Genomic DNA, 25,355 nt, shown 5'->3' with positions numbered 1-25,355 from the left:
ACGCTATAGTCGGGTGCCCCGACTATCAGATACCCGTTACTCAGGTAAAGGGAGTGCGAGGGAGATGGAGATAGAAACTTTGATCACGCATAACTTTTTAACGAATGGTCCGATTTGAAAAATTTCTTCTACATTTCGATAGGTATTGATAAACACAATAAAACTGCATTTTTACTTTTCCGAAATATTTAAATTTTTAAAATCGTATATAAGCGATTGTGGGCGTTAAAGGGGGCGTGGCACCAGTTTGAAACAAACTTGCGCTGCGTAGGAACTCCTAAAATCTACATGCAAAATGCCAATCGTCTAGCTTTTATAGTTTCCGAGATCTCAGCGTTCATACGGACAGACAGACGGACAGACAGACGGACAGACGGAGAGACGGACAGACGGAGAGACGGACAGACGGACAGACGGACAGACGGACATGGCTAGATCGACTCGGCTAGTGACCCTGATCAAGAATATATATACTTTATAGGGTCGGAAACGCTTCCTTCTAGCTGTTACATACTTTTGCACGAATACAATATACCCTTTTACTCTACGAGTAACGGGTATAATGATTTATTATACCCGTTTATCGATCGAATGTGGAATCTGAAAATAATTCGTTACTTTGCTGTTTTTGTATTGGATGCCAATCTTTTACTGTGTGTACAAAGGTTTTCGTTTCATTCAAAACAAGAAATTTGAAAACAACAAATTCCAATTTACAAACAAGTATACATATTTGTGCGCAAATTAAAATTGCATTGATAACATTGTAACTGATAAAAAGTATACTAGCTCACGACTTTTACTTGGATCACTTTCATTTATTATATAGCTTTGCCAGTATCCTTCTGATTCTCTCTCTTAAAGGATCTTCTACAAAGGTTGTTTACACATAGGTTTACAAGAAACGCCCAAATAAGAAATAAGAAAGTCCTGACAACCCATTTTCCTAATTCTAAACTAATATTAAGCGAATGAGCAAAAAGTCGTATACAATACAATTTTACAAAGCGTTGGGGCTGAGATGGGTGAAATATTTTTTTTGGTTGCACCTGGAGGGACAGGTAAAACCTTCTTGACAAACTTATTGTTGGCAAAAGTTCGAAGTTCAAAAAAAATGGCCCTAGCTGTAGCATCTTCCGGTATAGCTGCTACCCTGCTCAATGGAGGTCGAACTGCTCATTCTACATTTGAACTTCCTTTGGATTTAGTTAATTTAGAAACACCTCATTGCTCTATTTCAAAGCAATGTAATATGGCTGCGGTGTTTAAAGATTGTAAGTTAATTGTTTGGGATGAGTGCACAATGTCACATAAAGTTGGGCTTGAAGCCATAAATAGAACCCTGCAAGATATTAATGAGAATACTATGTTGATGGGTGGTATTACAGTCCTGCTAGCTGGAGACTATCGCCAAACCAAAGGAGACAAACAAAGGAGACAGTTCTGCAGGAATTTTTGCCGAAACTCTTTTAAAAATTGGGAATGGCGTCCATCCAACAGTTGATGGAAAAATAGTTATAACATCACGCTTAGGAAATGTAGTCAAAAACGTTCAAGACCTTACATCCAAAATATTTCCTGACATTTCCAACATATCATGTAAAAGCTTATATGGCTATCTGAGCGCGCCATTTTGACAACGAAAAATGAAAGAGCAACCACTATTAATAATTTATTGCTAAACTCATTTGATGGTTTAGAAGTCTCCTATAAATCGGTCGACTCTGTTCCTGATGCTGATAATGCTGTATGCAATGGGACACGATTGCAGATAAAAGGTCTTCATAAGAATGTAATCGAAGCAAACAGTATTTACGGGGTGCGCGAAGGGAAACAGTATTTATACCCATTAATACCATCCAGTCTGCCGTTTCAGTTTAAAAGGCTACAATTCCCTCTAAAAGTTTGCTTTGCAATAACTATAAATAAATCGCAGGGGCAGAGTTTGAAGCTGGCTGGACTAGATCTTAGAGAAGATTGTTTCTCTCACGGACAATTTTATGTCGCATGCTCTGGAGTTAGCTCTGCCAGTAGCCTTATTATTCTCGCTCCTGAAGGATCTTCTAAAAATTTTGTTTACACAGAGGTTTTAAAGTAATCATATTAATTAACATTATTAAACCTAGAAAGTTTCAGTGGAATAGGTCTAATTGGAGATACCACATTAAAAAAAACGAGCCAATTTCTCTACCTCAGGGGTGGTGTGGAATTGGGAAAGTCTTGACAACCGTACTCAAAACTAATTTTAAGTGAACGAAATCGCGCCGGGTACAGCTAGTATGATAATAAAAGAGTTCGAAGCTCGCCTGTTAGGCGCTCTCTGCAGAAAACTAACTTCTAACCTCCTTCTGACCTATCAGAATGCAAGAGTAGCAATCGAACTTAATTGTGTACTGATTGTCTTTTCTTTGCATTCCATGATATCGGGTTTAGAGAAAACTGGTTAAAGCCGGAGATCGTAAGCTCCAAAGTTTTATAGAGGTACTAGCTGTACCCGGCGCGACTTCGTTCGCTTAAAATTAGTTTTGAGTACGGTTGTCAAGACTTTCCCAATTCCACACCACCCCTGAGGTAGAGAAATTGGCTCGTTTTTTTTAATGTGGTATCTCCAATTAGACCTATTCCACTGAAACTTTCTAGGTTTAATAATGTTAATTAATATGATTACTTTAAAACCTCTGTGTAAACAAAATTTTTAGAAGATCCTTCAGGAGCGAGAATAATAAGGCTACTGGCAGAGCTAACTCTAGAGCATGCGACATAAAATTGTCCGTGAGAGAAGCAATCTTCTCTAAGATCTAGTCCAGCCAGCTTCAAACTCTGCCCCTGCGATTTATTTATAGTTATTGCAAAGCAAACTTTTAGAGGGAATTGTAGCCTTTTAAACTGAAACGGCAGACTGGATGGTATTAATGGGATCCTGGGTATAAACACTGTTTCCCCTTCGCGCACCCCGTAAATACTGTTGCTTCGATTACATTTTTATGAAGACCTTTTATCTGCAATCGTGTCCCATTGCATACAGCATTATCAGCATCAGGAACAGAGTCGACCGATTTATAGGAGACTTCTAAACCATCAAATGAGTTTAGCAATAAATTATTAATAGTGGTTGCTCTTTCATTTTTCGTTGTCAAAATGGCGCGCTCAGATAGCCAATCTAAGCTTTTACATGATATGTTGGAAATGTCAGGAAATATTTTGGATGTAAGGTCTTGAACGTTTTTGACTACATTTCCTAAGCGTGATGTTATAACTATTTTTCCATCAACTGTTGGATGGACGCCATTCCCAATTTTTAAAAGAGTTTCGGCAAAAATTCCTGCAGAACTGTCTCCTTTTAAGTGCACTCGCATATTTTTCGTGACCGCTAGTTTTTTTATCTGTGGCCATAAAAATGAAGATTTTAAACAGGCCTTTATTTCGTCAGCTCTTGTACCTCTTGGCACAACAGGAAGGGTTTGGCGATAGTCTCCAGCTAGCAGGACTGTAATACCACCCATCAACATAGTATTCTCATTAATATCTTGCAGGGTTCTATTTATGGCTTCAAGCCCAACTTTATGTGACATTGTGCACTCATCCCAAACAATTAACTTACAATCTTTAAACACCGCAGCCATATTACATTGCTTTGAAATAGAGCAATGAGGTGTTTCTAAATTAACTAAATCCAAAGGAAGTTTAAATGTAGAATGAGCAGTTCGACCTCCATTGAGCAGGGTAGCAGCTATACCGGAAGATGCTACAGCTAGGGCCATTTTTTTTAACTTCGAACTTTTGCCAACAATAAGTTTGTCAAGAAGGTTTTACCTGTCCCTCCAGGTGCATCCAAAAAAAATATTTCACCCATCTCAGCCCCAACGCTTTGTAAAATTGTATTGTATACGACTTTTTGCTCATTCGCTTAATATTAGTTTAGAATTAGGAAAATGGGTTGTCAGGACTTTCTTATTTCTTATTTGGGCGTTTCTTGAAAACCTATGTGTAAACAACCTTTGTAGAAGATCCTTTAAGAGAGAGAATTAGAAGGATACTGGCAGAGCTATATAATAAATGAAAGTGATCCAAGTAAAAGTCGTGAGCTAGTATACTTTTTATCAGTTAAAATGTTATCAATGCAATTTTAATTTGCGCACAAATATGTATACTTGTTTGTAAATTGGAATTTGTTGTTTTCAAATTTCTTGTTTTGAATGAAACGAAAACCTTTGTACACACAGTAAAAGATTGGCATCCAATACAAAAACAGCAAAGTAACGTATTATTTTCAGATTCCACATTTGATCGATAAACGGGTATAATAAATCATTTTATTTGTATTTAAGCACATTATCTACTTTCGAATAGAAACATACACACACATTGTATATATGTACATGTATTGTACATATAAGCAAATCAAAACATATCCAAATATACATATGTACATACGTATTTGGTCAAAAGTTCGAATCTTAAGATTAATATTTAACTTGGAAACATTTTGGCTTTGCTTACAGAATTTGTAGTAATTTTCTATTTTCTTCCATGGTGTAAATTAAATAAGGCTCTTACTTCTGCTACAAAATGAAAAATAAAACCTAAGCATTTGATCCACAGGACTGACTATTGATCGAAAATCATATTGATCGGAGCAGCAGTTTAAGTTTTTAAAATCCTAAACAAATTTAACTTAAATTGCCTCTTTCCCCTCCCCTTTCCCTGCAGCACTACCACCACTCACCATCATCAGTTTTCTTGGCTGTTGCTCTCTCGGCCGTCGCTCTCTTGGCTTCTGGGTTTCGTTCTCTCGAAAGGCTCCCGCAAAATGCAACGCAATGACTTAGAAAATGTTAAAAACTTGAAAAATTAAACTTAAGCATTTGGGCCATAGAATAACTATTGAGCGAAAAATCATCTTGATCGGAGCAGCGGCTTAGATTTTTTAAATCGAAAAGTTAATTTTAAATGTAGCCCCCAAATTATGGGGGATATCGAAATTTCTTTTAGATTTCTAATTAGGCCTTTTCAAAACCTAAAATTCGGAAAAAACCAAATATCGAAATTCCAACCACTTTGTAAATTAAGCATAAATACATAAACTTTTTTTTTCTCAGAATAATGGATGTTGGAGTGGGGCCACTGGGGGGACATATCGGATCTAAGTGGGCGCCCACGCCCCCAATGGAATACTGTGAAAAAATTTGGCTGCTCTTGCTCTTACGGTTTGGGCTGTGGCCGTATCCCCTTAAAAATCGGTCTTTCATTTTATAATCTTTAGGGATGAAAGTGATCCAAGTAAAAGTCGTGAGCTTGTATACTTTTTATCAGTTACAATGTTATCAATGCAATTTTAATTTGCGCACAAATATGTATACTTGTTTATAAATTGGAATTTGTTGTTTTCAAATTTTTTTTGAATGAACCGAAAACCTTTGTACAAGTTATTTTGGTTTGGTATTTGGTATTTAATTAATCCCTATTTCTCCTAAACCTGTTAAGGCAGAGGATAATAAAGACACGGTGCGATATTAAGTTTATTATTTATTACTCCTAAACCTGTTAAGGTAGAGGATAAACAATACTTGATTTACAAAACACAGCTAAGGCTGCGGAGTACAAATTTAGACTAACTTAAGGTCCCGGTCCGGCCGCGGCTCGAGGCTTTTGCCTGGTCGCAGCGCTGCCGCTAAAGTGCCGGGTCAGCACTTGGTATCCGGCCGGTGGCGATCATCCGCTGAGTAAGTGTTCCCAGCGCCAGAAATAAAGCGCCAGGTCAGCAGCAGATATCCGGCCGGTGGCGATCACTCGCTCCGCGAGTGCTCTGACCGGGCTCCGGGCAACTGCCCTCGGAGTGCAGAGTCGGCGGTTTCCTTACTGCGCGTGTTGGCCACCGGATATGGCCTGCAACTCGACAATTTGTCTTTGTGGGAACTGGGTGTGTTAACTTCTCCCTCTTTTAAGTGGTCGCCGTCCCGGTGACCTGCTGCTTCTACGTCACCATTAGCCCCTGATTTGACGGGGCTCCTGGTCTTCAGATGGTGGTAGCCGAGCCAAACAGTGGAACACAGTAGGAAGGAGGCGAGTAGGGTGATGGAGTAGCTGAGGAGGGAGCCCAAGGAAAGCTCTTCTCTAAGGGTCCCGATGTGGTGAAGGTTTCTCAGGCTCAGCTCGTGGAGAAATGGGAGACTTAGCCGGTTTTGGTGTGCCGTGACGTTGACAACGGCCATGGCCGATACGGCGGGTTTTTTCATCGAGTTTCCCAGCTGATTTATGAACCAAGTTCCGTTGAGACTTATTCTGTCGGAATAGGTTACCAGGTAGGTCCCAGATATTTTTTGGTCCCGTCCTTGGTCGTCGGTTATGGTCATGTTGGCCTCGTTCACTATGAGGGTGCCGTGATCTACTACCGTAACTGGATCCAGATGCCCTGGAAGCGTGGAGCAGTGCGCAGTGGCTCCGGAAACTAGTTGCTGGGCACAAGTACCATTTTGCAGCTCCCTGCAGAAGGTGGCGCCAACCGTCGTCTTGCAGTATCCGATGTTGAGATTTCGCCCTGGGCACTCAGCGACTAGGTTTCCTTTTTCAAAGTCCAGTATTTTTTTGTTGTGCTGGACCGGGTAGACCGTTATCTTTTTACATACGAACTTAGGATTAGGAAATTTAATAAGAAAATGGAGGATATCGAAATTTTGAAAAACACTTATACTAGATACTTCTAATATTTCTATTAAACTAATGTTAATAGGCTGCTTGTCCCTAAATTCGCCAATGTCGGAGCTATCTAGAATTGCCGGACTTACAATATTTAATTTTGCTAGGGTTAAGCCCATTAGGATATTTTCCAGATCTGTGATAACGATTCTATTTTTTGCCAAAATGATTTCCAAGAGGTGTGTTTCTTTATTGGTTTCAAACTTTTGAATTTGATTCATTGCGCTCGCGAGTTCGTTTAAACGTTCCTGAAATTTAATATTTAATTCAGTTTGCCCCTCGTCTGCGTTCATTAGTTGCTCTTGATTGAATTTTATCTGTTCCCAATCATTGAAGTCGGGAGTGCCTGCAATGACCTTTAAAGCTGTCCCAATTAAGTTTATACTTCTAGCGGACCTATGATGGATTTTTAGGGTAGCTACCAACTTGCGAATGTGCTTAAGGTCTGTTGTTATAACCGGTATTCTATGGTCGTCAGTAAAAGTCCTCGTCAATGTTTCAGTCTGGTCGGCGTAGTCTTCGTAGGTCGTCATGTTCGTTGCGTGCTGTAAGTATCCGTAAGATTCCCAAACTACTATGCTACCGTCCTCTATTGGGATATAGTCTGCGTTCGTATAGTCGTTCAGTTTTACTGTCGCGTCCGTCCTAACAGCCGTTAGTGCCAAAAGTAAAATGCACCTTCCTAACCTAGAGAAATATAAAGTTGTAAAAAAGGAATATAAGAATAAAAAGAATACAAAATATAAAAAGTATAAAAATGGGTCGGGAATCTAGCGAAGATGATTAGCGCAGATTGTCCTTGTGGACCACCCTCCCACTAATTAGGACCGTTGTCCCCAGGTCTGCTTCAATAACTTCTTCCGAACATAGCGGTGAGAGTTTATTTCCCAGGCGTTTGTTTGCTTTAAGAAAAACTCTTTCACCGACCTGATAGTCCTTATAAGTCCTACCCTTGTTTACGTGGTCAAGGCTCCTTTCTTGGGCCTGTTGAATTTTCCTACTAATTCCTCTCTCGAATTCTGTGGACTTTGAGTGAACTATTTCCATTGGTTTCCTATCGGTTACTGAGTGAATTGAATTGTTATATTTGTAAGCTGCCAAAAGGATTAATTCGACAGTGTCATTTAGTTTGTTTTCCAGTTTCAGGCATCTGGCTATTTCTGCCAGAGTACTATGAAACCTCTCCACTTGCCCATTTGAGGTGCTATGTAGGGGTGGAGCGTTGGAAATGGTGATATTGAAGTGGTTAAGCAAAATTGATTTAATGGTTTCAGAGTTTAGTGATCTTTCATTATCGCAATAGATTGTTTTTGTTTTTGGAAAAAAATTTATTACATGTAGTAAGGGGGCTTTAATGTCCACAATAGCCCTCGATGCGATGGCTTGCACTGTGGCGAATTTCGAGAATTTATCTACGCAAGTGAGGAAAAGTTTTCCGTCTGTTGAGAAGATATCGATGTGTAGGATTTCTCCCACGGAAAAAGGAATAGGTGTTTCCGCTATCGCCTGCTTAGATGGATGGCGTTTGTATTTTCCCATAGAGCAGGTTCTGCAGTTTGAGGTGATTTCCGTTGCTAGCCGAAGCATTTTTGGGAAAAAGTAATCTCTAAGGATTTGCTTCACATTTTCCTGTGCAGCTCGGTGAGCCCTGTTGTGTTCTGTTATGACGATCTCCCTCTGTTCGGTTGTGTCCGTTATGTCCTGAACAAAGCTCTTCGCGTACTTGAAGGAAGTGCTAGGGAACGACTCGACCAGCTGATGTTGAATAAATGCCAAAGTTGGTAGGGAGCAGTGAATTGCGTTTACTACCTCAGCGTTTACGACATCTTGTAGCGTATTTAGAAGGTTTTCCCGATTAGGTGTTCTAATTGTATGCCTCACCTTACTCTTAAACAAGATAAATGTGTCTATCGAGAAGCTGTTTCCGTCCTCAATTATTATTTGATTTCGGAAACAGTTTACTGGGTTGTCAGTTGTATCAATCGTGTACGTAAGCGACTGTTCGCTGTGTATTGTGGCTGCATCTGATTCCTGTCCGTCTTCTAAGGCGTTTATGTTCTGGCGGGATAATGCGTCCGCCACAAGGTTTTCCTTGCCTGGCTTATAAACTAGTTTTGCGCCATGATCATCAATAATCCCCTTCCAACGTTTTAGCTTCGCGTTGGGATTTTTGTCCGAGACAGCAAAGGTTAGTGGCTGGTGATCGGTAAAAATCTGTAAGTCTTTTACTCCGTAAAGGTAATTCCGGAGGTTTTTTAGTGACCAAACAATGGCGAGGAGTTCTCGTTCATTGGTCGCATAATTTTTTTCGCAGTCACGTAGGGCACGTGAAATCATTGTGATTGGGCGGCCATCTTGGGATAGCACCGCCCCCAAACCAAAGCCCGATGCATCCGTTGTTAAATCGAATGGTTTCTTAAAATCTGGATACGAGAGCAGAACATCTTCTGACGCCAAGATTTCCCTTAGTCTGTCAAAAGTTTCTCTCTGTTCTTTGGTGAAATCTATGTCAATTTTCCTTGACTGGTATTTGCTGGCTTTCCCATTTTCTCCCTTTAGGATGTTTGTCAGGGGTCTTGCGATTGTCGCGAAGTTTTTGATAAAGCACCTGTAGTAGCTTGCTAACCCCAGGAAGGATCTGAGGTCGAAAAGTGTTTTTGGTTGGGGAAATTCTTTTATGGCTTTTACCTTTTCAGGTGAAGTTCTAAGCCCCCCTTGTGACACAATGAACCCCAAGTACTCAACGCTCTTTTTAAAGAACTTTGATTTTTCCTGGGATACTCTCATGCCTGCTTCCAGGAGTTTGGTTAGTACCCAATCCACGTCTTTAACGTGGTCCTCTTTTGTCTTAGAAAATATTATGACGTCATCTACGTACACGTAGCATAACTTAGAGATTCCTTCTCTAAGCACGTCGTCGATGGCCCTTTGAAATATGCTTGGGGCGTTTTTAAGTCCGAATGGCAATCTACAGAATTCGTACTTGCCGTTGTTTATAGAGAAGGCAGTCTTTTCCCTGTCCTTCTCCGCCAGCTCTATCTGGTGAAAACCTGATTTGAGGTCGAGTGTCGTAAAGAATTGTGACTCGCCCATGTTCGACAGTATTGTCGAAATTGTAGGGATAGGGTATCTATCATCTACGGTTCTTTCATTCAACTTCCTAAAGTCGATAACCAATCGCTTCTTCTTAACGCCATTTTGGTCTGTGCCTTTTTTTGTCTACAACCCAGGTAGGGTTGTTATATGGGGACTTGGATGGCCTTATTACGCGGTCCGCAAGAAGTTGTTTAACCTCTGCATTGACGAATTCGGTTACACCCATGGGATGCGGGTACGACTTGGAGTACACCGGCTCCCCGTCAGTTTTAATCGTGGCGATCGTGTTTATATTAAACGGCAATGCTTCGTCTGGGTCGGCGAAGGCCCTATGATTTTTTACAATCATTTTGTCAAAGGTGGCTTTAATTGCCAGGGGAACATCCTCATCATCGATTTTTATAAAGTTAACGTTTTCTGCTTTAGTAAACTGGATCTTTTCAGTTCCATTGTTTGTAAGCAGGATATTCCCAGTAAAATCGAGTTTCGCATTCACTTGTTTAAGCAAGTCGAGCCCGATAATACCGTCAAAGTCTTTAAGGTTATTTAATATAAAAAAGGGTGTTTTTACGTTAAAAACTGAAACTAGACATTTTTTGTCTATTTTGGTGAAGCCATGTATTGATTTCACTGTGAAAGGTTTTTCCGCCGCCACGATGCCTTTTAGCCCCGGGGGTGGAGTGATATAATTTTTGGAAGTGCCTGTATCTAGTAGTAATTTTATTTCACTTCCTGCTACCTTACGCGTAATGTAGGGGAGCAGGGACTTTACCCTAAAAAATTACAGGAGTCCTCTGCGTCTAACTCGTCTTCCATCTCAGTAGCGCAGGCCTGGGCAATGGAGTCATAATCTTCGTCGTCGGGTTTTTCTTCCGGCATGAAGTTTATTTTTTGTTGAAACCGTGCCGACTGCCCTTTTTGCCATGTTGTGGGCTGCCTAAATCTGGAGGAGGTATCAACCTCCATTGGCTCTGGTGTTGGCTGGCCCTGATTATTCCCTGTGCTATTATATGGTTTCTGACGGAAAGAACCATTTTGGTTGTTGGCTCCTTTCTGGGTCCTAACGAAGTGAGGGTTTTTTTTTATTGCCCCTTGATTTTGGTTCTGCTCATAATTTTTCCAACCTGCTTGTCGCTGGTTGCTCGGCTTAAATGATTTTTCTTCACTGTGCCGGGCGAAGGTAGCCGCAAATATGCTCCTTTCGTTACTTGATTCAGCCTCTTGCGCTAACGCTAATGCTGATGGCAAGTCCCGTGGCTGTGCCGGAAAAACGGCTATTTTCAGTGATTTTTTTAACCCAGATATGAACGCATGCAAAGCGTCTTCTCTGTGTTGTTCATTTAGGACGGCCGCTGCGGCTGCGTCGTGTGTCATGATAGTTTTGTTAGTTAGAAGCGTTAGCTTCCGTTCTATTTCATCGTAATACTTGAGCAGAGGTAGTTCCCCCTGCCTCGACAGGCTTAATTCTTGTTTAATTACGTGTGTCGGAGTTTTGTCCGCATACGTGAAGTCTAGGCGTGCCAGTATGGCATGAAAATTGAATACCGTGTTGAAAGAGGATAGCGCAGCAGCCGCTGGTCCCCTTACTTTGTTTTTCAGTATTCCGACAGCCTGATAATGTCGGCTGCTGCCTTCATAGCCCTCAAATACTTTGTAGGCTGCGGTGGCAGCTTGTCTCCAGCAAACATAATTTTCTTGTTTACCGTCGAATTCTGGGACTGACTTGACCATGTCAAGAGGTTCGTCACAACGTACTCTTTGTGGTTCTAATTTAATTTCTTCGAATGTTTGGATTCGTGTAACATTATCCTTAACTTTTAATGAGTTTAACTCCCCTACAATTGCGGCTAATTTTTCATCAAATAGCTGCTGTTGTTTTTGGAGTGCGCCAGCTATGGCGGCCTCCATATTTGCAATCTGTTCTGCTTGCATATCTTGTACTTCTTGCTGGGTTTCTGGGTTTGTGACGTTGAGAACGCTGTCTCGAATGAATACTGCCCTACTGCTAGATGGGTAATCTGCCTCGGAATGTTGGTAATTTTTATTTTTTACGTTTGTATTTAAGAGTTTCCTATATTCCTCGAGAACCTCCTCGCTGAAAACCGTAACCTATACATAGATCCGTATTTCGAAATATTTCATGAGAATAATTTATTTTCAATATTTATTTTTTTCCACAACGACAGTAGAAGAGAGAAAAAAAAATTCAAATAAAAATGTGTAGCACCAGTTTCTATGGGTGCGACGAAATCCGATCAAGAGCTTTCCTGAATATTTTGTAGATGAGTTTTAATGTTTTCTCACTCCGACAATTAGATGTGGGAATGGTAATTTAAAAAATTTTTTTTTTTTTTAAATATCTTGAAAAATTTGTTTTAATTAATAATTCATTTTATTAATTGAAATAAAAATTTAATACACGGGGAATACTAATGCTCCCACCGTTAATAGATTTTATTATAATTTTAATATTTTAATATTTCCAGAAAAACACTCCTTGTTTCACTTGGCAATTAATAATTAATTTGTTCAAAAATAACAAAAATTTTGTGTGGGGAAAATAATAATGTGTGCCCACTGTACCGGCAATTTTACTTCTCCGAATACTTTATTATTTATTTATTAATTAAAAATAAAAAAATTTGTGTGGGGAAAATAATAATGTGCCCACTGTACCGGCAATTTTAGCTCTCCGAATACTTTATTTATTGGCGAGTGAAAAAAAAGACAAGAAGCCTACTCACATTTCTTATGGTTACTCCGCCGTCGAGATTTTTTATTTGTTGGTTCTGCACGCGCTGCCTTCTCTGCCAGTTGTCTCTGCCGGCGCTGCAGTTGTCTCTGTCGCCGCTGTTGTCTCTGCCGCCGTTGCAGTCGTCTCTGTCGCCGCTACAGTTGTCGTTGTTGTTGCTGCTGTCGTTGCTGCTGCTCCTCGTTGAGTTTCTCGGGTGGCGGGTGAGAGGTCTTGTGTTCCCCTTTATTTCCCGTCGCTGATTTCTTAGCGTTTAATTTTATATGTCTCTGCTGTCAGTATCGATGCTTTATTTGCTTTATTTATTTTGCCGTTTTTCTATTTTATTTTATAGGCAATTTAATTATTTATTTATTATTATTTTTTTAAATTCACTGCACGGTGTCGCGCGAGTATTTTTAATACTTTTGAATTTCAAATTACTTTTTGTAATTCGCACGGTACCGAGCATCGCGGGATCGGTTACGTTGAGCGCCAGTTATTTTGGTTTGGTATTTGGTATTTAATTAATCCCTATTTCTCCTAAACCTGTTAAGGCAGAGGATAATAAAGACACGGTGCGATGTTAAGTTTATTATTTATTACTCCTAAACCTGTTAAGGTAGAGGATAAACAATACTTGATTTACAAAACACAGCTAAGGCTGCGGAGTACAAATTTAGACTAACTTAAGGTCCCGGTCCGGCCGCGGCTCGAGGCTTTTGCCTGGTCGCAGCGCTGCCGCTAAAGTGCCGGGTCAGCACTTGGTATCCGGCCGGTGGCGATCATCCGCTGAGTAAGTGTTCCCAGCGCCAGAAATAAAGCGCCAGGTCAGCAGCAGATATCCGGCCGGTGGCGATCACTCGCTCCGCGAGTGCTCTGACCGGGCTCCGGGCAACTGCCCTCGGAGTGCAGAGTCGGCGGTTTCCTTACTGCGCGTGTTGGCCACCGGATATGGCCTGCAACTCGACAATTTGTCTTTGTGGGAACTGGGTGTGTTAACTTACACACAGTAAAAGATTGGCATCCAATACAAAAACAGCAAAGTAACGTATTATTTTCAGATTCCACATTTGATCGATAAACGGGTATAATAAATCATTTTATTTGTATTTAAGCACATTATCTACTTTCGAATAGAAACATACACACACATTGTATGTATGTACATGTATTGTACATATAAGCAAATCAAAACATATCCAAATATATGTACGTATTTGGTCAAAAGTTCGAATCTTAAGATTAATATTTAACTTGGAAACATTTTGGCTTTGCTTACAGAATTTGTAGTAATTTTCTATTTTCTTCCATGGTGGAAATTAAATAAGGCTCTTACTTCTGCTACAAAATGAAAAATAAAACCTAAGCATTTGATCCACAGGACTGACTATTGATCGAAAATCCTATTGATCGGAGCAGCAGTTTAAGTTTTTAAAATCCAAAACAAATTTAACTAAAATTGCCTCTTTCCCCTCCCCTTTCCCAGCAGCACTACCCCTCCCCCTCATAAGTTTTCTTGGCTGTTGCTCTCTCGGCCGTCGCTCTCTTGGCATCCGCTCTCTGGGTTTCGCTCTCTCGACAGGCTCACGCAAAATGCAACGCAATAACTTAGAAAATCTAAATAAATTCGTTAAAAATACTTAAAAAAATGTTAAAAACTTGAAAAATTAAACTTAAGCATTTGGGCCATAGAATAACTATGTAATCAAAACATATCCAAATATACATACGTATTTGGTGAAAAGTTCGAATCTTAAGATTAATATTTAACTTGGAAACATTTTGGCTTTGCTTACAGAATTTGTAGTAATTTTATATTTTCTTCCATGGTGTAAATTAAATAAGGCTCTTACTTCTGCTACAAAATGAAAAATAAAACCTAAGCATTTGATCCACAGGACTGACTATTGATCGAAAATCATATTGATCGGAGCAGCAGTTTAAGTTTTTAAAATCCTAAACAAATTTAACTTAAATTGCCTCTTTCCCCTCCCCTTTCCAAGCAGCAATACCACCACTCACCATCATCAGTTTTCTTGGCTGTTGCTCTCTCGGCCGTCGCTCTCTTGGCTTCTGGGTTTCGTTCTCTCGAAAGGCTCCCGCAAAATGCAACGCAATGACTTAGAAAATCTAAATAAATTCGTTAAAAATACTTAAAAAAATTTTAAAAACTTGAAAAATTAAACTTAAGCATTTGGGCCATAGAATAACTATTGAGCGAAAAATCATCTTGATCGGAGCAGCGGCTTAGATTTTTTAAATCGAAAAGTTAATTTTAAATGTAGCCCCCAAATTATGGGGTATATCAAAATTTCTTTTAGATTTCTAATTAGGCCTTTTCAAAACCTAAAATTCGGAAAAAACCAAATATCGAAATTCCAACCAGTTTAGAAGTTAAGCTTAAATACATCAACTTTTTTTTGCTCAGAATAATGGATGTTGGAGCTGTTTGGGGCCACTGGGGGGACATATCGGATCTTAGTGGGCGCCCACGCCCCCAATGGAATACTGTGAAAAAATTTGGCTGCTCTTGCTCTTACGGTTTGGGCTGTGGCCGTATCCCCTTAAAAATCGGTCTTTCATTTTATAATCTTTAGGGATGAAAGTGATCCAAGTAAAAGTCGTGAGCTAGTATACTTTTTATCAGTTACAATGTTATCAATGCAATTTTAATTTGCGCACAAATATGTATACTTGTTTGTAAATTGGAATTTGTTGTTTTCAAATTTCTTGTTTTGAATGAAACGAAAACCTTTGTACACACAGTAAAAGATTGGCATCCAATACAAAAACAGCAAAGTAACGTATTATTTTCAGATTCCACATTTGATCGATAAACGGGTATAATAAATCATTTTATTTGTATTTAAGCACATTATCTACTTTCGAATAGAAACATACACACACATTGTATGTATGTACATGTATTGTACATATAAGCAAATCAAAACATATCCAAATATATGTACATACGTATTTGGTCAAAAGTTCGAATCTTAAGATTAATATTTAACTTGGAAACATTTTGGCTTTGCTTACAGAATTTGTAGTAATTTTCTATTTTCTTCCATGGTGGAAATTAAATAAGGCTCTTACTTCTGCTACAAAATGAAAAATAAAACCTAAGCATTTGATCCACAGGACTGACTATTGATCGAAAATCATATTGATCGGAGCAGCAGTTTAAGTTTTTAAAATCCTAAACAAATTTAACTTAAATTGCCTCTTTCCCCTCCCCTTTCCCTGCAGCACTACCACTCACCATCATCAGTTTTCTTGGCTGTTGCTCTCTCGGCCGTCGCTCTCTTGGCATCCGCTCTCTGGGTTTCGCTCTCTCGACAGGCTCACGCAAAAAATTAAAAATCGGTCTTTCATTTTATAATCTTTAGGGATGACCGTCACTCTAGACAGGGACGTGGATTCTTAATTGGCTTGGACCAAAGACCAATATAATCTCTAAGATGCGTAACGCCATACGATTTTTTTGCACACGAATTTTTTGTGCTGGTTTTCAACTGGCTTTTCGCTCTCTTGCCCAAAAGCCAGCGAGAGAGCGCTCTAGAGCCAGCCGCTCTCTTGCACGCATACTGCGACAGCCGAAGACTGTATGTGTGCACATGTATTCACAAGCGAAGAAATTCGCTGCAGCGCGCTGTCGAAATATACTCTTTATTTTAAATTCTAACATAATTAAAAATACTTATTTTATGTAGTATGTTTTTTAGTAATGACCAAATATATCTACATACGTATATAAAGATACATAATTTATTTCATACATGACTTTACATTGGAATAATTGTCATTAGGGTATTCAGCGTGCAACGTGTGAACGATTTTTAGGAGCCTCAGAAATATTGCGATTGAACAGGATGAATATTTTTATATTTATTGTATTTTAAATATACGGATTTAAAAATATGTGGTATTTTTATATTATACGTATTATAATAGCATTATATAAAATTATTATCATAATATAAATTAAATTTATATAAATATTTGTATATTAACTATTTTAATTATTTAGAAAAAAGAACAACCCAAAGGGGAAAAAAAAAAGGTTTGCGCGAGTTACCGTACAGGCACGGCACGCTGAGCCCCCAACGAAACCTCCCCGAGCTACCCTAATTTCGACACATATAAACTAAAGTGTTGCAACTTTAGATTTAATTGACATTTAGAACAACGACCGACCAAAGGGCCAGTCGTTGCTCTTGGACCCATTTTTGTCAACACTGCACTTGAGAGGAAACCCCAACTCCTCTCAACCAGGAAACGCGACACCGACTCAGCGGATCGCCACTCGAAGCAGCGGCACTCGAACTACACACTTATGTTTATGCACTTTGTATTAGTATGTAAGATATACATATATATACATACTAGCTGTACCCGGCGCGACTTCGTTCGCTTAAAATTAGTTTTGAGTACGGTTGTCAAGACTTTCCCAATTCCACACCACCCCTGAGGTAGAGAAATTGGCTCGTTTTTTTTAATGTGGTATCTCCAATTAGACCTATTCCACTGAAACTTTCTAGGTTTAATAATGTTAATTAATATGATTACTTTAAAACCTCTGTGTAAACAAAATTTTTAGAAGATCCTTCAGGAGCGAGAATAATAAGGCTACTGGCAGAGCTAACTCTAGAGCATGCGACATAAAATTGTCCGTGAGAGAAGCAATCTTCTCTAAGATCTAGTCCAGCCAGCTTCAAACTCTGCCCCTGCGATTTATTTATAGTTATTGCAAAGCAAACTTTTAGAGGGAATTGTAGCCTTTTAAACTGAAACGGCAGACTGGATGGTATTAATGGGTATAAATACTGTTTCCCCCTTCGCGCACCCCGTAAATACTGTTGCTTCGATTACATTCTTATGAAGACCTTTTATCTGCAATCGTGTCCCATTGCATACAGCATTATCAGCATCAGGAACAGAGTCGACCGATTTATAGAAGACTTCTAAACCATCAAATGAGTTTAGCAATAAATTATTAATAGTGGTTGCTCTTTCATTTTTCGTTGTCAAAATGGCGCGCTCAGATAGCCATATAAGCTTTTACATGATATGTTGGAAATGTCAGGAAATATTTTGGATGTAAGGTCTTGAACGTTTTTGACTACATTTCCTAAGCGTGATGTTATAACTATTTTTCCATCAACTGTTGGATGGACGCCATTCCCAATTTTTAAAAGAGCTTCGGCAAAAATTCCTGCAGAACTGTCTCCTTTTAAGTGCACTCGCATATTTTTCGTGACCGCTAGTTTTTATACCCTTGCAGAGGGTATTATAATTTTGGTCAAAAGTGTGCAACGCAGTGAAGGAGACGTCTCCGACCCTATAAAGTATATATATTCTTGATCAGGATCACCTCCGAGTTGATATAGCCATGTCCGTCTGTCCGTCTGTCCGTCTGTCCGTCCGTCCGTCTGTCTGTCCGTCTGTCCGTCTGTCTGTTTCTACGCAAACTAGTCTCTCAGTTTTAAAGCTATCGAATTGAAACTTTGCACACACCCTTCTTTCCTTTGCACCAGTATATAAGCAGGCCGACTATATCCTATAGCTGCCATATAACTGATTGATCGGAAATGCCATAACTTTCGTGTTTGTAAAGTTAGGAAGTTGAGATTTTCTATGGGTTTTATATTTGGCCAATCAATCCGACTCACCAAATTTCATAAGGATCGGCCGACTATATCCTATAGCTGCCATATAACTGATTGATCGGAAATGCCATAACTTTCGTGTTTGTAAAGTTAGGAAGTTGAGATTTTCTATGGGGGGTTTTATATTTGGCCAATCAATCCGACCTACCAAATTTCATAAGGATCGGCCGACTATATCCCATAGCTGCCATATAACTGATTGATCGGAAATGCCATAACTTTCGTGTTTGTAAAGTTAGGAAGTTGGGATTTTCTATGGATTTTATATTTGGCCAATCAGTCCGACCTACCAAATTTCAAAAGGATCGGCCGACTATATCCTATAGCTGCCATATAACTGATTAAATCCATAACTTTCGTGTTTGTAAAGTTAGGAAGTTGGGATTTTTTATGAGTATTAAGAATGCATTATATGAATAATTTTGGAGAATATAATTTACAGAGTATTCTGCATTTTTTTTGTTTCCCCCCTATGTTAGCTTTCCTTTCTTGTTTTATCTGTGGACATAAAAATGAATGAAATGAGGCCTTTATTTCGTCAGCTCTTGTACCTCTTGGCACAACAGGAAGGGTTTGGCGATAGTCTCCAGCTAGCAGGACTGTAATACACCCCATCAACATAGTATTCTCATTAATATCTTGCAGGGTTCTATTTATGGCTTCAAGCCCAACTTTATGTGACATTGTGCACTCATCCCAAACAATTAACTTACAATCTTTAAACACCGCAGCCATATTACATTGCTTTGAAATAGAGCAATGAGGTGTTTCTAAATTAACTAAATCCAAAGGAAGTTTAAATGTAGAATGAGCAGTTCGACCTCCATTGAGCAGGGTAGCAGCTATACCGGAAGATGCTACAGCTAGGGCTATTTTTTTTGAACTTCGAACAATAAGTTTGTCAAGAAGGTTTTACCTGTCCCTCCAGGTGCATCCAAAAAAAATATTTCACCCATCTCAGCCCCAACGCTTTGTAAAATTGTATTGTATACGACTTTTTGCTCATTCGCATAATATTAGTTTAGAGTTAGGAAAATGGGTTGTCAGGACTTTCTTATTTCTTATTTGGGCGTTTTTTGAAAACCTTTGTGTAAACAACCTTTGTAGAAGATCCTTCAAGAGAGAGAATCAGAAGGATACTGGCAGAGCTATATAATAAATGAAAGTGATCCAAGTAAAAGTCGTGAGCTAGTATACTTTTTATCAGTTACAATGTTATCAATGCAATTTTAATTTGCGCATAAATATGTATACTTGTTTGTAAATTGGAACTTGTTGTTTTCAAATTTCTTGTTTTGAATGAAACGAAAACCTTTGTACACACAGTAAAAGATTGGCATCCAATACAAAAACAGCAAAGTAACATATTATTTTCAGATTCCACATTTGATCGATAAACGGGTATAATAAATCATTTTATTTGTATTTAAGCACATTATCTACTTTCGAATAGAAACATACACACACATTGTATGTATGTACATGTATTGTACATATAAGCAAATCAAAACATATCCAAATATACATATGTACATACGTATTTGGTCAAAAGTTCGAATCTTAAGATTAATATTTAACTTGGAAACATTTTGGCTTTGCTTACAGAATTTGTAGTAATTTTCTATTTTCTTCCATGGTGTAAATTAAATAAGGCTCTTACTTCTGCTACAAAATAAAAAATAAAACCTAAGGATTTGATCCACAGGACTGACTATTGATCGAAAATCCTATTGATCGGAGCAGCAGTTTAAGTTTTTAAAATCCAAAACAAATTTAACTTAAATTGCCTCTTTCCCCCCCCCTTTCCCTGCAGCACTACCCCTCCCCCTCATCAGTTTTCTTGGCTGTTGCTCTCTCGGCCGTCGCTCTCTTGGCATCCGCTCTCTGGGTTTCGCTCTCTCGACAGGCTCACGCAAAATGCAACGCAATAACTTAGAAAATCTAAATAAATTCGTTAAAAATACTTAAAAAAATGTTAAAAACTTGAAAAATTAAACTTAAGCATTTGTGCTATAGAATAACTATTGAGCGAAAAATCATCTTGATCGGAGCAGCGGTTTAGATTTTTTAAATCGAAAAGTTAATTTTAAATGTAGCCCCCAAATTATGGGGGATATCGAAATTTCTTTTAGATTTCTAATTAGGCCTTTTCAAAACCTAAAATTTGGAAAAAACCAAATATCGAAATTCCAACCACTTTAGAAGTTAAGCTTAAATACATAAACTTTTTTTTGCTCAGAATAATGGATGTTGGAGCTGTTTGGGGCCACTGGGGGGACATATCGGATCTAAGTGGGCGCCCACGCCCCCAATGGAAAACTGTGAACAAATTTGGCTGCTCTTGCTCTTACGGTTTGGGCTGTGGCCGTATCCCCTTAAAAATCGGTCTTTCATTTTATAATCTTTAGGGATAAGAACTATGTACTTTTGGCAGCAGCGTTTTCTTGGCCACTGCTGAATATTATAGAAGTCAGTCTTGAATTTGACAAAACTGAAGGAAGTCGAGTTTCTATATTTTCCATCCACCGTTCCCGATACAATAAATACTTAAACTTATAAACATCACCACCAATTCCACGAAGAAGGAATTCATCGTTTTGGTTTATACCATAACTCGCGTTTTTCTTTCCAAAAAAGCTTCAAATCAAATTTAAAAGGCACAAAATCATTAAGCCAAATTTTATTTTCATACGAAATACTAAATATGGATAACTTATAAAAAATGTACTTGTATTATATTTAAATATACTCCTAGCTACCTTAGGAAAAAATGTAGAAAATTTTGATAATTAAACCCACCCTGTAAAAATAAATAATAAATATTTGTATATGTACTTGTATATCTATATACTAAATAATTAAAATAGTTAAAATGTTAAATATTCTATTAAATTGATTAAATAATTTAAATAGTCAATATATTAAATATACTATTAAAAATTTTAAATAAAACTGCTTGATTAAATATGAAAATATTTATATGCAGGTTTATAATATTAGATATGATGATATTCGTATTTACTTTACATATTTTATGTCATTAAATCAAAGTTTAATATATTTGAATTAAATTTAAATTTAATATTCCCATTAATCATTAAATCAAAGTTTAATATATTTGAATTAAAATTAAATTTAATATTTTTATTTTAAAGTTTATAAAAAACAGACATGAATAATACTCTTTATCCTTTAAATATATTTAATTTAAATAAACTTCGATTTGTTTTTGTTTAACAATCGTATTTAAATATATTAAACTTTATTGAAATATTTTTAAATTTAATCAAGCAGTTTTATATGTTTTATATTAAAAGTTATGTTTTTAGCTATAATTTAAATATGTAAAACGAAACTATGAATTAAATACGCAGATATTCATTTTTAAGGTATGTATATAAAAAAGTTTTAAATCAAGCTTCATTGCCATTTAAACATAAATGCAATTTAAATAAACATCCTGTTCAATCATAGAAGTTCTTTTGACACACAATTAGTTTTTTAGTCCAGAAATGATTTCTGGACGAAAATCGTCTTCTCGAACAAATACGCACAGATACGCACTTCCTTATTCGTGCAATTCTATTTTTAGATTTTTACGCTCTCAACTTTGTGCGAGCGGAGAGAGCGGAATTTTTGCCGCCACCAAAAAACGAGCTGCATATTGCAAAACCAATGTATGGGCGTTACGCATCTTAGAGATTATATTGGTCTTTGCTTGGACTCTATTTTCACGTCAGAGGAGTTAGTTTTAAGGAATTCCATACTGTTAAAATTATTTGCTTGTATATTTCGCCGTTGAACTGCATCATTATTAACAAGAAAGATATACCCTTGCAGAATATTCTGTAAATTATATTCTTCAAAATTATTCATATGGTGTATTCTTAATACTCATAAAAAGTCCCAACTTCCTAACTTTAAAAACACCAAAGTTATGGCATTTCCAATCGTTCAGTTATATGGCAGCTATAGGATATAGTCGGCCGATCCTTATGAAATTTGGTAGGTCGGATTGATTGGCCAAAAATAAAACCCATAAAAAATCCCAACTTGATAACTTTACAAACACCAAAGTTATGGCATTTCCGATCAATCAATTATATGGCGGCTATAGGATATAGTCGTCCGATCCTTATGAAATTCGGTAGGTCGAATTAATTCGCCAAAAATAAAACTCATAGAAAATCATAACTTCCTAACTTTAAAAACACCAAAGTTATGGCATTTCCGATCGTTCAGTTATATGGCAGCTATATGATATAGTGGCCCGATCCGGCTCGTTCCGACTTATATACTACCTGCAAAAAAAAGACAAAAAGTTTCAAGCAGATAGCTTTAAAACTGAGGGACTAGTTTGCGTAGAAACGGACGGACGGACAGACGGACGGACAGACGGACGGACAGACGGACAGACGGACATGGCTAGATCGATTCTCCTGGTGATGCTGATCAAGAATATATATACTTTATAGGGTCGGAAATGTCTCCTTCACTGCGTTGCAAACTTTTGACTGAAATTATAATACCCTCTGCAAGGGTATAAAAACACCTTTCCGTTGTCAAGACTGTTTCAAATTAGCTTTCCGATAGGAATCAGTTGGTAGTTCTATGAGAGTTTAATATATCTGGAGTCCTCTGAGGACGGAGCAAAAGTTTTACTATCTAAAAAATCCGAGAATTAAACCAAACGAATTAATTATTTTCGGAAGACAGACAAAATAATTTTATTTCTGGCTTTTATTGGTCTTTATTTTACTCATGCAATAATATGTCCGATGCCCATTTTTACCTGCAATAAAATAATTTTGTAATTCCTGTATTCCGTGGTAAAGAGTTGATACACTCAAAATCTGTGAGCTCCAGTTCTCGCAGGACCCGAAACCGTATTTTGACGTTGTTAAGACCAAGCGTAAGACTTAAGAATTAGTCCTTCCTCGATGTCGTTTGAAAACATGACGACAACTACAGATCAGGAAATATCCAATTCGCCCCACTTTACTTATTAGATTTCTTATTCTACTGTAGATCAATCAACACAGCTATATTTTTACAATATATCCAAGTCGAACCTAGTATTCTGCAGTCTTCTTTTAGATCTTCTTCGTGTTACACTGACTTTAAATAAGCATTTGACTCTGAAAATCTCTTACTTCTTGTTCGGAAATTTTTCCTGTTAGGGTTTTCAGTCTCCTTTAAGCAGCTCTGATTGAAAGCTATTGACTTTTCGTAGTGAAATTCCGAAATATGCGACTTTTACGTTAAGTGGCTGCTCTTTGGATAGAATAAGTCTTGTAAACTCTTGGGGTCCTTGTGGACCCAAAACTAGAGTTTTCTAATTATATTTCGTCCATGGTTATTTAAGCCATAGGAGTGATTGGTTTCATAAAAAGGAGGTCAAAACAAGTCGATAATTGGTATGCCTCTAAGCATATAATTATTTCGTTGGTCCGCCGATTTTGGAAAATGGAGTCCACAATACGGTACAAAAAAGGTATAAGTTTTCTTTACGGCTATAGAAGTGGTATGCAAAAATAATTTTACCGTCATATATACTACTTGCAATAGAAGAAGACTTTTGCGATGTTTCATCCAAATGGCTTTGAAACTGAGGCACTGGTTTGCGTAGAAATGGACAGACAAACTGTCGTACAAACGGTCATGGATAGATCGATTCGCCTGGTAATGCTAATCAAGAATTCAAACTTTTGATTTAAATTATAATACCCTTTGCTGGGGTATAAAAATATATTAAGCAATAGAAAAGGCAACTTTGGTGGGGAAAGAATAAGAACAACATTTTTGTAGGTAAAATGTAGAAAAATCTTCACTATGTATTAAAAAAAACATTGTGTTTTATATATGTAATAAGTGGATCAAATATATTACATATATAAAAACCTGAGAAAATCATTATGGATGAGATTTCTTACCTAACAATAATAATTTTTTTTCTTGGTTGTACTAACAAAATTAAAAACAATCATTACCTTAGAGTAATAAAAATACAAAATTATAAATACAAATAATTGTGGGTTTGCTTAAATTATCTAAATTGAAGCTCATGGGTCTTCACGTTTTCTTGTGGGACTAATCTAAGAGATTGATTTATTTTAATATTTACCTGTGATAAGACATAGTTTGTAAAACAGCATTTAATTCAAATTTAATTTGGTGCCCATGATTATATTTAGCACATAAATCAAAAAGGTCAATCGGCATCAAATCACTATCTAGTATTTCATAAATATTTGTCTCAACTTTTATTTCACAAACAGAAAAATAATATAACATATTAAACTGCATTGTTAAAGTTATAATATTAAAATATTGCGCCATATTTCATAACTACGCTCTTAGCACTTCTAGCAATAATTTGCTTTTCCCAAAAATAAGTCGTATTTCGTTTCCCCCTAGTGCTTTCGTTCTATACGCTCTACCAAACATTTTAAGAATATGCTCTACCAAGCATGTAAAAAAACTTCACATTTCAACCACTGCGGTAGATACTTGACCAATTTTAAAATCCCGAGAAGGCGCGATTTAAGTTTTATTTTCAAACCTATCCAAAACTTTAAGATTGTTTTTTCCTAAAGTAAATTTATTTTTAAAGCACATTTAACTAGTTGGCAGCCCTATATAGTCCTCAGTCAAATATTACTTAAATACAGCCATATTGAATGGGAAATTACGAATAATAGAAAATCTGTTAGCAAACACTTACTCAATTTTTTTTCGAATACTTGCCATAACATTATATATTTCGAAATTTTTAAGGAATTTACTTTTGATTATAGATAACAATTCAAAATTGGGGTATTTTATGAACTTATGGCTGTTTGAAATCTTAGAACAGAAGAGAATTATAAAAAAATAAGGACGGAAGCTAACTTCGGCAAGCCGAAGTTTTAATACCCTTTGGACATATAAGAATAGAAAAAAAGGGATATTTTCACAGCTTTTAACAATAATTCCTATGGAAGCTATAACATATAGACGTCCGATCGGCAAGCGCTTTTACCCTGATCAAGATATGCGTAAGTAAATAAGACTTGGAAAATAGCTTACACACTGCGCGAAATATTCTGAAAATCATCAAATTTGGACCGATTTCACCCTATTGTTCCTATGGGAGCTATAAGATATAGACGTCCGATCGT

At 37.4% G+C, this 25,355-nt stretch overlaps 1 protein-coding gene across 1 annotated transcript in view; it reads right to left on the bottom strand.

Moving 5' to 3' along the window:
• Window positions 1-5,444: 5,444 nt before the first annotated feature.
• LOC123037169 overlaps window positions 5,445-25,355 on the bottom strand; it is a 53,180-nt gene continuing 33,269 nt past the window's right edge. Inside the window, exons 3-4 of the mRNA XM_044456793.1 lie at window positions 12,537-12,735; window positions 5,445-6,614 (exon numbers count right to left, since the gene is read on the bottom strand). Coding sequence (XP_044312728.1) covers window positions 5,787-6,614; window positions 12,537-12,735 — 1,027 coding nt within the window. The 3' untranslated portion in view covers window positions 5,445-5,786. The remainder of the gene's footprint in view (window positions 6,615-12,536; window positions 12,736-25,355) is intronic.

The sequence above is a fragment of the Drosophila rhopaloa genome, unplaced genomic scaffold, assembly GCF_018152115.1.
Source record: "Drosophila rhopaloa isolate 14029-0021.01 unplaced genomic scaffold, ASM1815211v1 contig_151, whole genome shotgun sequence".
In the NCBI taxonomy this organism is placed as follows: domain Eukaryota; kingdom Metazoa; phylum Arthropoda; class Insecta; order Diptera; family Drosophilidae; genus Drosophila; species Drosophila rhopaloa.
Note: the sequence above shows the minus strand (reverse complement) of the source record. Positions and strands in the feature narration are given on the sequence as shown.